At 35.6% G+C, this 17,292-nt stretch overlaps 1 protein-coding gene across 2 annotated transcripts; it reads right to left on the bottom strand.

The window, feature by feature from the left end:
• Nucleotides 1–3,041: 3,041 nt before the first annotated feature.
• On the bottom strand, nucleotides 3,042–16,891 carry LOC137245677 (retinol dehydrogenase 14). Of its 2 annotated transcripts, XM_067776729.1 has the most exons (4): nucleotides 16,765–16,889; nucleotides 13,554–13,691; nucleotides 4,091–4,229; nucleotides 3,042–4,019 (listed from the first exon to the last, which is right to left on the bottom strand). In XM_067776729.1, exons 2-4 carry the CDS (start codon nucleotides 13,689–13,691, stop codon nucleotides 3,289–3,291), a joined length of 1,008 nt encoding a protein of 335 aa, XP_067632830.1. In that variant the 5' UTR covers nucleotides 16,765–16,889; the 3' UTR covers nucleotides 3,042–3,288. The 2 variants fall into 2 exon arrangements, with proteins under 2 accessions (XP_067632830.1, XP_067632839.1); XM_067776738.1 differs by lacking the exon at nucleotides 13,554–13,691 and having other exon boundaries at nucleotides 16,765–16,891.
• Between the last annotated feature and the right edge of the window lie 401 nt (nucleotides 16,892–17,292).

Raw genomic sequence — 17,292 nt, 5'->3', positions numbered from 1 at the left:
CGTTATCCAATCAAAGTTAATATACTCTGTGAGCTCTGCTCAACTGAGTATAAAAATGATAAAGAGGAGGCAATAAAGTCATAAGATGATAAATTGTCAACAAATACAATGCAGTGCCGAGAAGAAAGGTACGATTTATCCAAGATAAAAACGTAGAGTGAAAGCCCAAATGCGCCAACTTTTCAACTAAAAGTGTGTGACTCACTTTGTCAAAGGCCTTAGAAAAGTCTGTATAGATAGTGTTAACTTGCAGGTGATCATTAAAAGCAGATGTGCAGAATTCGGAAAACACGGCGCGGTTGGTAACCGTGGATCGACCAGACATGAAGCCATGCTGGTTCATATAAATATATCTCTTGATGGAAAAAAACATCTTTTACTTGACAATATATTCAAATAATTTAGATACGGTTGACAATTTTGAAATTGGCCTGTAGCAATATCATTTTTATTACCTACAGGCGTGATAGAGCTGATTTTCCAGGCATTAATAAAAACACCCGAATGAAGTGATTTATTAAAAATAAGAGGATAAGCAACAGCAGTGCAGTTTTTGAAAAGGTAAGATGAGAAACCATCAACATCAGAACTCGTAGACGACTTAATTTGCAGAATACCATCGAGCACATCATCAAGTGATAGGGAAAGTGATCCAAAATTAATTGGTGAATTGGTAGCTGGTATCTTTAGATACTTTTATTCAAAATTTCATTTTCCATTTTGGAGTAATCAGAACTGCCTGCGGAGTAATAACTGAAACAGCCCAGAGAGGTTCTTCACAACTATGACTGCGCTGATGGTGTTGCCAACGAAACTTTTCACGCCATCAGTTTTAAGGGCAATCGCATGCAGACATAGTGAAGACGGCTTTCACATCGTCAACGAAGTTATGTTTGTAATTTCTTTTACTGGTCAAGGAAGATTTAGCAGGCCGAAAACTACACTGATAAGGTCCAATCGTTCTGTTCATGATTTGCTTCAATCCTGCGCACAATATGTGCGAAAGGACCACGCAATACCAAGAAGGTTGATTGCAATAGTTACTGAAGGCAATACTTGTGAATTTCAAAGAACACTTAAAGTCCAAAGGTCAGGAATACACTTGCGCGACTATATACTGCAAAGACGTGGATGTTACCGCTTTACATACCTCCCATCACTATATTTGAATAGCTCCGCAGGTAATCCATCAGCTTCTGTGTCTGTAAAATTTTTCAACCTAAATATTTGCGGATGGCGGTACGTATATTACAGGGACAGGGATTTTAATCTCCACCTCAGCTAGAAATTGCTCTCTACACTTGTTCACAGCTAACTATTACAATTCTTGACTCGCTCTTAAGACCATCCTTCATCCGCCGAATTCCGTGGTAGAGTTTTTGGTCGTCATTCACACAACATCTGAAGCACTCATACCAGTCGTCCTCACGTTTCTTTCTTCTAATTAGGCGTGTCTCTTGCTTCTTTGCGTCACCACAACGTTCCCATTAACCGCGCGTTACTGGGCAGTATGCACCATGTCCCCTCCAGACGAGTCTCAACTCTCAGAGAGATGTTATATCCTGAAACTGAACTTTCCGGTTGTATGACCACCTTGCGCTCAAGTCGTCAAGCATATTTTTGATGTTCTGACGGAGGTAGTTTTTGTATGTTTTTTTATATAATATATAACTCTAGTTTCTCATAGAAATAGTCCTTAATCAACTTAGCAGCATCCCTTTTTGAGGCGTAGTCGCAGATAAATCTTATATTGGAAAACGTCGCCTTGATACGGATCTTGTAGACACACTCGTTGTCAGCCATGAACGACAGTACTGCAGTTTTCCAACACAAAGTCAACACCGTGACCAATGTTGTAGACGTCACAAGACATTGCCTCTTCACGGGGATGGTATCTGACTTTGAACGTAGCGTTACATTCCAGTCGTTTGTGTTTGATATTACCTATTTGTGCCTTAATGTTCATAATTTGTTAATTATATGCTTTATTTCTTATATGTATGTTGTTCTTATAGGAAATAAAGCCCCAATTGTGCAATATAAAATAAGCGGCTTATTTATAGGCACCCATTGCCATGATTCAATTACAGTGCTTAAAACTTTTGGAGTCGTATTAATCAAAAAAAAAAGATCTTTATTGGTCTACTTTTTCATTGGAATAGTTTTTTAAGTGGCAAGTTCAAGGCCCAGAACACCACCAGGTACAAGCTTAAGAATTTATTACACTTTTATTTTGCGAGACGCTTGATCCAAATCAGACGTCAGCTTGCATCCTAATTTCATGGTAAAAAAACGCTGTAAATCTTGACGAACCCTTAAACTGGTGTTTCACACTTCGACGACAGCATCTTACCTTACGTTTTTCGGAGTGCATAAAGGAGGGCGTAGGTGTTAACCGTTAGTAGAAGAAATGAAAAGCAGAGGTACACTCTTGAAGACTTAAATAATGCAACTCAATACCAAAATACAAAAAGATGAAGAGAATATGTATAGGCTTTTTTGGTTCGCTGATGTACGTGTGAGATGGGTTTTGTCGAAGGCTGAGGTAAGCTCAGCAGCTCCAGGGTCAGACGAAGGCCTCACTAACCTTAACCAATTACTAACACAACTAGTTGTTGTTTTGTTCCGAACACGTAAACACACACGATGCGGCTTTTGCCTTTCGATGCTCTATGATTCCACCCCATCATCCTCCATATAGATGCAGTAGGATGGAGTTTCCAGTATATTGAGACGTACTGCTTGGATTTCCATTGGACAGCTCACTGTCAAAGCCCCAATGACAATTGATAGATGAGCCTTAGTGAACCCAATTAATTCGGCAGAGCTCCTGCCATCCACTTCCGACCAGGAGGATCTTGCTACGCTGCAAGGGGTGGTGTCCGCCCAACGCTGGCTGAGCTGACGCGATGCCCATCTATGGAGGAACATGCCATGCTCTTAAAAATCTTGCCAAAGTACTGTTGCTCATTACATTTCTTTTGTTTTATCAGCTATACAGTAATTAATCAGTCTATTTCATAAAACTTAAAAAAATGATAAATATGAAATTATTATTTTAATTATTCGATCAAGAATGCTTATTGCACATAATAAAACTTAAATTATTACTAAAAGTTATTTTTATCAAATCTTGAATTAACTCACTAGAGATTATAAAATCGAATGTTATATACATACAAGCATTCATAAGTATGCATTAATGTACATATGTATGTATGTATGTATGTATGTTTTAAGTATTATCCAAATTCGTAATTCCACCATTTTAACTCCCCAACTTTTGCTTTAAATTTTTGGATCTTGCGCAGTTAGCTTGACCATCTTCACAGATTCTTCCCACAACTTTCTACCCTTCTCTTCATCCATAGCTGCGGCATTAAGCGTCGACTCTTTGCAATCCATAAAATATTTGCCCGACACATTGGCTACTTCATCTGAGGTGGCCAAATAAATAGTTGTTTGCGCTCCAGCTTTGGTCGTTTTGAAGAACCCTTTGGTAATAGCCATCATAGGCAAATTGAGTGGAAAGGGTATATTACGCCAGATACCGGAATCAATCATACCAGGATGCAAAAAGTTCACAGTCACACCACTACCCTCCAAACGTTTGGCCAATTCGCGTGCAAAGTAAATATTTGCAAATTTCGATACGTAGTACAGATACGCTGCCGGGAATGTACCGATTGGATTCAGTTTATCCAAGTTTACCGAAGCCAATCGATAAAGTTCTGATGCAACAATAACAATACGCGATGGTTTACTCTTTTTTAATACGTCAATGAGTAAATGAGTCAATAGAAATGGACCATAATGATTTGTAGCCATGGTTAGCTCAATGCCATCTTCGCTTGTTTGGCCGCGGAATGCCAATGCCATACCTGCATTGTGAATAAGTACATCGATCTTTGGTTCAGTTTTGACAATATCAGCGGCAAATTCCCGCACCGACTTCTGTGAGCCCAAATCCAATTTTTTCACTATCACATTGGTGTTACCCGTCTCTTTGACGATTTCCTCTAGAAATAAATATCGCAATTAATTAAATTAAATTTAGTCCCATACTTAATATTAAGATGTATGGATGTACCTTTAGCAGCGTTAGCTGTCTCCTGGTTTCTGCAAGCCATTATAACACGCGCACCTCGTTTAGCCAAGTCTCGTGCAGTTTCCTTACCAATGCCACTATTCGCGCCTGTGATAATAACGGTTTTGCCTTGCATTTTCGTCTGCAAAATATTTAAAATCTAACATTAACACATTTATATATTAGAGAAAGGCATTCATTCAAGTATTAAAAATAAATAAATATAGGGTACGATAACCTCCGAAGAAATGATGACAGATGAATTGTCACTGAGAAGCCTTTCATGGCAAAAATACACTCGGAATGCTTGCCAAACCACTGTCGAAGGGCGACCCCGCATAGAAAAAATTTCTTCTAAGTAATTGAAAAATCTTGTTTCTGTATATTAACAAATATCGTCTTCTGTGCGAAGCTATACAGCAGTTAATGACAAATAAACAATTTTCTTATCAAATCTCATGAAAATTGGTCGCTTTTTTTGACTTTGGTATTAAAACTTTAGAAATGAGCCTAACTAAAAGGAGCTCACCAGGATCATTTACAACGTTTTTAAATTTTCTGTCTTTGATCTTACAGGTATGGTCCTCAATCGAGTTTTCTCAGATCTAAGTGCTAAATGTAGTAACAATATAATGCGTAGATTAATCCACTCGTCATGTTTCACCATTTTAGCAGTATTTTTTAACATATATAAAAATTTTTCGAAAATTTCGATTAGGAAAAAGTAAAAGTGTACTTAACGATAAGCCCGTGTACTAAATTTGGTGAACATAGCTAAATTGTTGGTTAAGTTAACGTGTTAACGGACGGACGAAAGGAAAGAGGCAAGGCTGGGTATAAATAGCAGCCATTGCTTCCGATTTTTACAAGAACCAATTTTGGAATTCAAACAATCCTTGTATCGTATTTTGTTAGAATTGGTCAATATTTGTTCAACTTATGGCATTATGTATTAGTGTTATGGTGAATGAGGACAAAACGAAGTACCTGCTGTCATCGAGCAAAGAGTCAACGCATATGCGACTTGGCAACCACGCTACTGTTGGCAGCCATAATTTCGAAATAGTAAAAGACTTCGTTTATTTGGGAACCAGCATCAACACTAGCAACAACATCAGCACTGAAATCCAGCGAAGAATCAATCTTGCCAATAAATGCTACTTTGGACTAGGTAGGCAATTGAAAAGTAAAGTCCTCTCTCGGAGAACGAAAATCATACTCTACAAGTCACTTATCGTACCCGTCCTGCTATATGGGGCAGAAGCATGGACCATGACAACAGCAAATGAAGCGGCTTTGGGAGTGTTCGAGAGAAAAGTTCTTCGAAAGATTTATGGACCTCTACGCGTTGGCGATGGCGAGTACCGAAGAAGATTTAATGATGAGCTGTACGAGCTATACGCAGACATCAACATAGTCCAGCGAATTAAAACGCAGCGGCTGCGCTGGCTAGGCCATGTTATGCGAATGAAAGATGATGCTCCGGCCAAGAAAGTGTTTCTATCGGAACCCGCCTATGGAAGCAGAGGTAGAGGGCGGCCCCCACTCCGTTGGAAGGACCAGGTGGAAAACGATTTAAACTCCCTTGGTGTGACCAATTGGCGCCGGTTGGCGGAGCGAAGGAGCGACTGGCGCGCCTTGTTGGACGGCCATAACCGTTTAGACGGTTAAGCGCCAATTAAGTAAGTAAGTAAGTATTAGTGTTATTGATAGATAACCTAAATTACCATTTTCAAAATTTTGTAAACTATCGGCAACTGATTTCAAATTGTTCCTTCTTAATTTGAGCGACGCCACGCCCTTTTTTAATTGTACAATATTTCAATTTTTCATCATAAAGTCAAACACCTTATCAAGTTTCATCATATCAGCGGTCTTTGATAATAAATTATAGCCTTTTCTCCCTTTATAGAAATTTGGAATTTTTTTTAACATTTAAATTGTCTTTCTCTTAATGTGGTCAGTGTCACACCAATTTTAAAAATATTTATACCATTTCATTTTTTTGTCATAAAATGTTGTGGGTTCATCAGAAGTTATTTCATTTCGAAAAAACAGGGATGGTTTTAGTTCGATTTCACAAATTTTCTAGACCAATGGATATTTTCATATAGATCCGTCTAACGCAATCTAATCGCCACTACCACGCAAGATGTTACGTTTGTAAATATAAAAGGGCTTCAGACTTAGCCATTGATGTTTATACCGCCTTGCCGATTCACGTACAAAAATTCACGAAGCATTGTTATAAACATTTTCACTATACAAGAAAAATACTTGCTAACATAATTAGTGTTCTATTCATTCATCATTTAGAAAAGTACCAACGAGTAGGTCATGAAAAAACCTTAAAAATCAAAGTTGAAAAAAGTAAAAAAATGGGTATGCGTAGTGGGACTGATTTTTCCTGAGCACAAATCCTATCGGAAAATGGATGGCGCGATATCGGTTAATAAATCGACCCAGTCTAATGTATATACATAAATATGGCGTTTAAAATAACATACAGCAGAATAATCAATCTCCACAAATACGTACGATTATATTATCAATATCTGAATGAATCCAATTAGCAATCGTTACCTTTTATACTCACTTACATAAATTATAAACATTCATATGTACTATAATTAAATAAATACTTTTTAGTTGTGTGACAAAAACCAAAGTGCTTTAGCAGCTTAAGTAAGCAATAAATTGAACTGCTTTAATTAAAACCAATAAAAACAGATTAAATACAATTGTATCCATATGTAGGTATGTATGTATAAGCAAAAGCAAAAAAAAATTGGAAAAATTTCTGACGGCAAATGCTATAATTGCAGGAATAACTATTTATGTACATGAGAAACTAGAAGTGTGGCAAAAGCATCGATATATCGAAGTTTATTTGAATGTATCGAAATATTTCCACAAAATTTTTTCTTTAAACTGCCACCTACAGTACATTGAACTTCAGCGCCCTAAACCGAAAGAAATCACTTCTCAAAAACCAGATCTGCTTTCCTTTGAATGCTTCTGTAGAGTACAAGATCAACTAACAGTCGTATGCGGCAATTTGATCAAGGGGACTTTCATTTTATTTATGAGAAAGCAAATGTTTTATTTCGTACTATTTTTTTAGTCGCCTTAAGCCAAATAATGGATGTAAAACCGTTTAGAGTTGTGACTGAATTTAGTTTCGTTATACCAAAAAATGGAGGTAAGAATCATAATTTGTTTAGTTGCTTTTACATTATTAGAAATTGGTTAGTAATAAAAACCATTGACATCTCTAGATGACACATTACAATTTATAAATAAAAAAGGTCGGGTTTAACACAGTGTATGTTCATAATTACATACATTCACCCTGCAGGGAAAATCTCTAGTTCAAAGCTGGTACGCTTCTAGTGCATTAGGAACACCTGCTATCGCCTTTTATCTCTTTTACGTACTTTCAACTGGCGAATTTAATATGGCGATATCCTTTTCTGTAGTTCCGAACTAGATACAAATTTCTACTTTAGAACTAATTGTTCCGAACTATGTAGTTTAAAAATTCATAATTGAGATCTATTTCTCTTGTTGTTACAACGTCTTTGGTTCCGAACCATACCGAAATTCTACATGCTGCTTCTAATACGATTTCATATCCTTTTTCGATAGTTCCGAACCATTTCATAAATATCTGTGTTGGATATATCAACTCTCTTATTTTTTAATATATTCCTGATACAGGTGAAATTTCGGAATATTTTAACTGGTACCTTTCTGCATTACCGGCCTTCAGACGCTCTTTAAAATAATATTCCTGGATCAGTCTAATACAGGGGTCCTCGTTTAGTTGAATAATTATTGGCGCCACTTCACACATATTATTATTCTCTTTCGTCTTTATTCGTCTTTAGTTGTCGCTGCACAAGCAGAGTAGCAACATAGGGTGGGGCTATTGTTTATTTGCGCATTTGCGAAAAGATATTTTGCAAACAAACGCTCATGCGCAGAATGGTTTCATGGGTTAATGTTAAAATTTTATTTAAATTTTTCCTTAGACTCAAGCAGTAAAGTAGTATTTATATGGCATATTTACGAATTACTTTTTGTGTGTTAACAAACATGCGTGACGTATGCATTGATTTTCCATCAAAAATTAAACCACTACCAATAAGATGATTTTAGTTTTACTCACACAGCCACAGTTTTGATTTTGGAGACCCCTGGTCTAATACCTGCTATGCGATACAAAGTACATCCGCGTAGAAACCTTTTCATGAATGTGTGTGTGTACATGGGCAATAAGTATTTCGGACCCCCCAAAAATGCCCTCTGAACGACTTTGATACGAAATAACTCAAATATAAGTTGCTTGTCACTGTCTAAATGTATTCTGTTTAATCAATGCTGAAAAATTTCCCTTGGTGAAGCCCGTGAGGGAGAAGCTTTATAGTTTGGGAAAGGAAGCATACTCATAGTCGAAGCCCCTAACGGTTTTTTTTTTTTGGAAACAGCATAGAACTTGAGAAAATCTAGTTAGTATCGAACTAGTACTTGTCTGGTACTTTAGGTCTAGTTCTGAACCAAACTCTAGTTATTTCTCAGAAACTTTCTAAGTTATTATTGTTTTGGAATTCAAATATCAAACCTTTGAAACGAAAAAACCATTTATTTCATAACAGAAAGCTCAAGAGAGCTTAGAATATATCGTATTACTGGAAAGAAACATACACAGCAGATTCAAGAAGTTAGCAGTCTCCAACTGGTACTCCTTGAACACGTGCAAGATAAGCTAGCAAATCTGGCCAAATTACGATATCAAGAGAACAGAGGACCTACCAACCAACCTACCATAGCGCATTACCTATTTGTAGACATGATTCCAGTCGTTTTTGAGAACGAGAAATAAGTATAAATGGTTGTGTGGCAAACCCACTTAAAAATATGTTTCATTTGATACTCAATAAATATTTTTTATCTACAACAGGTCCAACAATGTCGGAATAAGGGGAAATCGAGCAAAGCTCTTCTTTTGAAAAATTCCATGGTTACTTTTTAGTCGAGAAAATAATGAAATACATAGGTTTTAGTACAATGATAAGGAATCAGCAATAGACTTTTTGTAGCTTGCCCTGGAGCTAGAATCTTGAAACTTGATAAATACTTCAGAATTCGATGTTAGTTTGACATGAGGAAAAACATTTCGCTATAGCGCAGAAATCGTGACATTTGAAAAAAATTATTCAAATTTGAAAATTTTGTATACAAATTATAATTAACTCATTAAAACTTTGAAGAAAAAAAACGCTAATATGAAATATTTAGTCTAAAAACATCTTCTCTTCTAGATGGAGCAAGGACCGAGATCAAACTTGAGCTGGAAACTTACACAAAGTCCAGGCCACCCTGACAATCCATGGGTCGAGATAATTTGAAAATTCATTCGGGATTTGGAGTTTTGGGAAACGATTTTTAAGAAAATTCCCGGTTAACTATATATGTACGATGACAGTTTAACACTTATGACAAAAATTTTCACTAAATGTCTCTCGGCTCTAGATATTTCGAAAAATATTACCGATCAATGAAATCCTGCCATAAATTTTGAGAGACTTTCCATCGAGCTACAAACTTAATACCTAAATCGTAGTTAAGAATTCGGTGACAATGGACTTATAAAATAAATGAAAGCTCCATAATCTCCAAAAAGATTTTAGGTCGAACTTCTCCTCCAATTTGCGTCGTCCCCTTTTTAATTTGTCTGTTGCATACAGAGCTGCTTCGGCCGTTTTGGTAAAAAACAAACATTTAATGTTTTTTCACACCTACGCGTGTGGACGCAACAGCGCCATCCTCAGTTATTCTGTTTTTATTTTTAATTGCTTTTAATTTCTCCTAAAAATTGTCGGAACAGGAATTACATGTTTGACGCCGACTCCGACCGGCGTCTGCAAGACATATGTGTTTTCACTGAGAAGCTGCTGTTCTGCTATCCGGATACGTAAACGGAAAATCCGGATATCCGTATGTCCGTATACTGGAATATAAAAGCTGAATATCTGCATATCACGATTGAGCGAAGCAAACATCGAAAAATTATTCACAAAATATGTTTGTAGATTATTAAATTAACGTCAAAATTAAATTAACGTTAAAAAGCTACAATTTTACAACGAAGTGAAAATAAGACAATGCTATTTGTTTATATTGTGAAAAAACGCTACAAAACATAGGATCGACTTCAAGCCTATGGAGCCACTATCGGGTTTTCCATCTTCAAGAGAATGTATGGACGCAAATGCTGTTCGAGGTTGGAGCTCTGACATAACCAGTCATCCAGGCAGTGCACATACACTTCAATTGAGTGTTAATTTTGAAATGAAACTACCGGAATGTTGTGGAGTTATCCAAAAGGTTTCAAAACTGGTGATGAGTTTCAATCATTCGAGTAAACGTACATATGCTCTCGAGAAACATTTAATACAAACTGAAAAGGCAGTTAAAAAACTAATTCAAAGTTGTCAACTAGATGGAATTCAGTTCTTTTTATGTTGGAAAGAGTTAAAAAGCTTAGATCTTCTATTGTTGCAGTAATTGCTGATCCTTCAATTTTCAACAACACTCACCCCATTCGAAATTGCGACAAATGTGCTTAGCAGTGACAGCGATATTACATTTTCTAAAGTGAAACCCATCATTCACAAAATTAGCAATAAGCGTCTGAAATTTAAAATAAAAAATCATGTGGAAAAAATGGCTATAAAATGGATACTGCTGATATGAATGCCCAAAAAGAAGCTCCAGAAAATAGTGACCTCACGGCCATGGATATACTGCCAAATGATAATGACAGTGACACACGGGAGGAAGACGAGTTTCAGCGCTACTTATTCGAAGAACAAATAAACCACAATCTGGCAAGACCTTGAAAAAATATATCCCAATCTGTCGAAAATCACCAAAAGATATCTTGCGGTACCTGCTATTTCAACAGCTTCTGAAAGAGTATTTTCAAGTGCTGGAAATGTAGTTCGCCCAACACGAAATTTTTTGATTTGGGAAATGATATCGACACTTGTTTTCTTACACCAGAACAAGAAGAAAATAGTTTAACATCGTATTACATATATCTCAATACAAGCCTTTTTTGTATTCTCTGTTAATTGATTTAAATGCCCCACGAATTTATTGTTATTAATGTTAAATAAACATATATGGTACATCAATTTGTTGCTTTAACTGGATATCCAAAAATGTGGTTATTAACCGGATCTTCATAAATCCGGATATCCGGATAGTTTCACAACCGAATATTAACCGGATATCCATGCCGTCCGGATTTTATCCGTTTCAACGGATATCCGTGTGGATATCCCGATATTCGAATATGCGGATAGTCCCAGCGCTACTTTCTATATTTTAGGTTGGTATCGAGGTGAGAAATTAGCTATGAAATTTGCAACAGCACGAATATGGCGAGAACCAAAAGATCACGTTAAAGACTGCTACTTTTGCATTGTGAATCCGACTAAAAGACGTAGATAAAAAATGCAAAACCTATGGAATACCTGCTCCAGTCGCACATGATCTGACACGACCAGTACCAGAGCCACCGAAAGAATTATCGCAGAGAAGTGGATCATCTCTTGGTTCTTATAAAAGCAATGCCGATAAGGAGTTTTAACCGACACCAGAATAACCAAAACATCATTTCATCACTACTGAAGATTGGAATGATTTGATTAGAAATTTAAATTTACCAAAAAGTAAAGCAGAGCTTTTAGGCTCTTCTTCGAACAACGAAATCAAGGCCAATATAATGAAAACATGATGGGAGACTATATTTGGAGTTTATTGAGGTATAATACCTATGAACATAAAAGAAAAAGTAAAATTGTACACTTTTAAATAATTTTCCACTTTTTTGTAAGCTATTTCGATTTTAAACCTTAATAAAAATATCGCGGGTTCGAATCGAGCTCAAGGCCTAACAATAATTTTTCATCATTATTATTGTTGATAAATTTTTTCTTAATTGAAAAAATTTTTAAATTAGAATAGAAGAAAGAAAAAATTTTAGACAACTGCCAAAGCTCGTTGTATAGATCCATTTCGGGAACTGCTAAATTCCTTCATCGGCAACGTTTAGGCGCCGCTGCTATAACCATTCAGCCATCACAGCGGTTTTTTGTTTGTCTTCATTAATCCTACTTCTATTCTGGTTCATGCCAATTGATATTCACAACACTGCGACATCTGTTGCAGAATGGATGTGAAAATTGGACTTGTTTGATGGCAATGCTGCCATAGTGTCATATTTTATTGACACTTTTTCCCCGTGCTCTGGGATGTATTAACAATTTTTGTTTATATCGGCCTACTGATTTGTAAGATCGCGGGTTCGAATCGAGCTCAAGGCCTAACAATAATTTTTTCTTTCTTCTATTCTAATTTAAAAAATTTTTCAATTAAGAAAAAATTTATCATAACAATAATAATGATAAAAAATTATTGTTAGGCCTTGAGCTCGATTCGAACCCGCGATCTTACAAATCAGTAGGGCGATATAACAACAAAAATTCTTAATAAAAATATTTATTTGAACTGTTTCATTTCGAAGCAAAAATTAAAACCATAGATTTTGAAAAATATCGTTCAAGCGGTATCCAAAATAAGAAAGCAAACTTTTTCATGCCATATATTTTTTTTTTGTCAAATTGCGACCTAAAGAATTTAAATTTAATGCTTTGAAGTCAAAGTCAAATTTTGTGTTGACCCGCGTAATGCATACTGAAATTTCGCAGTGCTAATGTTCTGCGCAATAATTTCATATGTATAGCTAAAGTTATGCACTCGGCAGTCCATATAAAGTTTAAGTGCATATGTATATACATGTAAAAAAAAACACAGCTAATGACACAGAAGACTTCGCAGTGAAAAAGTGAAGGAGTGTTTAAACAATTCAAACGAATTCAATTCAGTGCTGCTCACCCACTTTGCTCGCGAGTAAATTAAGCTCACTCAAAATATTATAAAAAATACATCCAAACTTACGCTAAATACCTACCATTAAGTGCATTGTAGCTATTGACAGGGCAAGTGGCAAAAAGAAAACCAAAAACAGCATTCCTATGCTTACATTTTTTTTTTGTGTTTTTTTAGCTTATCACAAAATATAACATATAATTGAAAATATGATATTTGAGTTAGCAATATTTATGACAATTTAGAAGAAGTAACGGTTTGCAGATGTAAGAACCCGAGAATTGTTTGTAAACACAATAACACTCAAACCTGGTACGTTCGTATGGTGGGGTCTCACTCTCTCTGTATACTTTAACGATAAATAACTTCATCAACACTATGACAACAATTTCTTATAATTATTATAATAGTTTTGAAAAATTAGTATCTAGAAATAAAAAGAGTTCTTCAAAGCTATAAAAAAATTAAGATGGACTGGGTTGTAAATCATGGTTTCAGCTGTTACCTCAGTGAAACACCGGCCAGCTGTGATGCGCAAATAGAAGCGAATACTCAAAAATGTAGCAACGATGGCAGAAAACAAAGCCAAAAGCAAAATGTCTCGTAAATAATCAGCACTTGGTAACAGACTGAATAAGTCCATCTAAAATGATAGATAGATGCATGTGTTAGTGTGAGTATAAGTGATTAGGTAAAAATATACAAAACATGCCATATGATCATTTTCGTTTTGAGGATAGTTTTGTGCTGAACAAAACTGGATAAACATTGCTTTGATTCTTTTTTTTTTCTTTAATAATTTTGTTTCGTTAATTTCAGTCTGAACTTTTTCCCTTACCTACCAAGCGTTTCGGTGTTAATTTGCAGATTCTTTATTCCCTGAAGGTAGTGCAAAATATGAAAACGGCTAGGAAACAAAAAAAACCTAAAACTTTTTGCCGTGAACCTTTTTAAATATTCTCCATAAATAATTGTATTTCAATTTATAATAGTTAATAAATTGAAATTTTCAAAAACTTTTTAAAAACCTTAAAACCAATTTCATAAAGCAGATATCTCATTGACCGCTATAATTCAATTATCCAATAATATGATCAAGTTGTTGGAGGAAATGAAAAAAAGATATTTTAAGATAAATTAATATAATGAAAATGAAGTAGTAATCTTATGTTAAGCATAATACAGTGTTTTTATCTATACGTATGGATATGCGTATGTGAAAGGCAGAAAACATTAAAATATTAAAAAAAAAACGTACAAATTTTGGAATTATATTTGCATACGAAAAAAATGTTTGAAAGATCTTCCACTTGATATAACAACATGTCTCTTTTGTTATAACTTAAACTAGTGTGCCTTAGTGGTTTGATGATGGTAAAACATCTATAAGTATGTTTGTATGTCATGGCTTTACAAATGCGTGGTACCGATCTGGTTTCTCATCGTTTATGTTGTGCGCTAGGGTGAGCTGAAAAGCAGTCTGGAAAATACTCCTTCAGTATCTATTTCTTACCTATGCATCAAAGTCAAAGAGCACAGCAATTAAACTTTAAATTTAAATGAAAATAATAATTTAATAATGCACTGTGCCCAACTATGTTGAAATTTTTTCGCGCGAGTTTCATTTAGTCCAAACAAACAAAATATTTACTACACCCTAGCTCACTGCAAAATATATTGAACAAAGCAACAGTGGATATGGCAGGCTTCTCTTTTCTGTAGGAATTTTTTCGCCAATCGAAACAATATTTTAACCCGTTAAATATTGCAAGTTGCTGGCGCTTAACCTTTCAGGCCTTTAGTACTATGGCTGATTGCTATTTCTGCTAATTTTACTCACTGACAGATGTACTGATGTTCTTTCGCAGTGGTCCGCTGCTCTAGCGGATGATCAATAGTCAGAGCAAGCAATTTCGAGTTGTTGAAACTGTGAATATATGACTGGAAGACTTGGGGGGAGTATTACAGATATGAACAGGATTAGGATTAAACTTTATTTCTAAACAGGCTAAAGTTATAGAAATTGGCAAAACAGATTCCCCGAAATATATAGTCAGCCTACAGATTGTTAATGTCCTTACTTGCAATTTTTTGAAGTAAGTGCTCCAGTACAAGAACAAAGTATGTTAGTTGCCAATTCAATCTGTTTGATTTTTCTTGGTTCACGACAGTTCAACTTATAAATGATCAATAATTATTAAATTTAAAATTTGTCTAAGAATTTCAATTGATGGTCTGATTTACACTAAAGCAATGGCATAGACAAGTTTATATTGTAACAATTACATAATCCATATTATTGTCATAATCTATCACAGTCAATTTTATTTACAAATAACAGGTGAAGCAATAAAAAAATTGTATCAATGAGCCCCAAGATTCACCAACAAAATTTTGTTGTCGCTTCAGTTCTCTCTACTTTCCTCTTTTTACCACGTCATCAAAAGTTAGAAATCGCTGCTTCTGTTAGTTAGTCGCTTCTTTATTCTTTTCAATGACTTTCACACGCGACCAACAGGTATGTATGTATAAGACATATATGCCGCCGAAATTTCGGACGCCGCCGCCAAATGTCTGAAACGTTCCATGAATATAGCCTGTCCAAACCAAGTTTTAACATCACCTCCACGTTGCAACTCCTGTTGTAAATGTGAATAGGGAGGTACATATATTTACCAGCTACACCAAGAGCATCTAGGAAAGTGACGTCGATGGAGGTATGAAGTCGAAGTCGCAGTTCAATGCTATATAAGTTCAATGCTAGCATATGGTGCACATGGTGTGAGGGGCCGAACCTTATGGTCTTGTCTCACACAAGAGCTTGTGCCGGAAAAAGAGGAGAAACGCGGTAGCGACTGGTGATCGGTATTGCTCCTGTTCGAGCTTCGGAGATTGTATCTCCTAAACACAGCAGTAAAAACTGGAGTCGTTCTTTGTCACGAGCAACAAGGAGAATTTCGTCTAGCCACCACGCCAGCATTATTGCTAATCGTTAAAACTGTTTCACGAGAGTCATGACTATTAATAGACGTTGAAGGGGCAGATATGGTCTTAAGCACTGCCGATAGTCAAACTTGGACGAGAGCAGAAAGGAGCTACAAATATTTTAAGAAAAGGTACATACAGACAATAGTGTGACCATTTTAAGGAAACCTTAGCTTTCAGCACAGACGCAGCAATACCGGTCTCTTTGTACGAAGTTAGTTTCGACACTTCCCTGGAGCAAGCCAACGAGGGACAAACCCTCCTAATTTTTTAACGATCCGCGATAGCTTAAGTGGCGTTACATTGCATTGCCAGCCGCCGCCGTCTATAAAGTGATCGGCGTTAACCTCTTACGTATATGTGCAAACAAACATACATATCTACAAGTATATAGACACAGGTACATTCTCTCAACCTTTGTGCAAGCGAAAAAAGCATTAAAACGTTAAATGAAATTCTTTCGAAAGCAATTATCAACTACTTAAAAACAGTACTTTAGGTTTGTAAAGTTGTTCTTGCACTTGCACAAGTTTTTTCAAATTATAAACAAATAAAATTTACAAAGTAAAAGAAATGTATTAATTTTTGGCTTGCAAACCAAATAACAAAACACACATGTGTACAAATATCAGCGAGCAAGCAAGCAACTTCTCTTTTAGTCATTTCAGCACTTTTATGAAATTTTTACTAACAAACAATAACTAGATTTCCATTTTATACTTTGCCCATACCTTTGCTGCAGCCTAAATAATTTTTTTGTTTATACAATTTTGTTCGCGCACAACCTTCGCCTTGAACGATTGACTTTACACTGTACGAGAGTGTTGCCTCGGTTGTTTTGAATTGAATATCTTTTGAAGTTTGTATTTTAGGAGTTAAGCTCTTTACTCTTAAGCTACTCAGTAGGGTTTGGAAATGCTACGACTTTCCTAAGCGCTCATAAATTTGCTGTTGCCGCTCTCACTTCTTATTTTATTACTACTATTTTTCGTATTAAATATAAAACGACATTGAAATGAAAAATACAAAGATTAAAAAGGAAAATATGTTTGACAATGGAAGTTAAATTTGTATGTACTAAAGATGAATCTGCTGTTGAATTGAAAAGTTTGTTTCTTTAGTCTTTAGTCTTTAATGTCTAATTTGTATTGAGTTTGACGTAGGTCATTTATTCATTCACACATTCCGTTAAGTTATTTAGTTGTATATGAACCGATGCACTAACTGTAAATTCTGTAAAATGTATGTATATCGAATAT

This window comes from Eurosta solidaginis, chromosome 1, assembly GCF_040869045.1.
Source record: "Eurosta solidaginis isolate ZX-2024a chromosome 1, ASM4086904v1, whole genome shotgun sequence".
NCBI classification, from domain to species: domain Eukaryota; kingdom Metazoa; phylum Arthropoda; class Insecta; order Diptera; family Tephritidae; genus Eurosta; species Eurosta solidaginis.
This window is presented reverse-complemented; position numbering and strand designations above follow the sequence as displayed.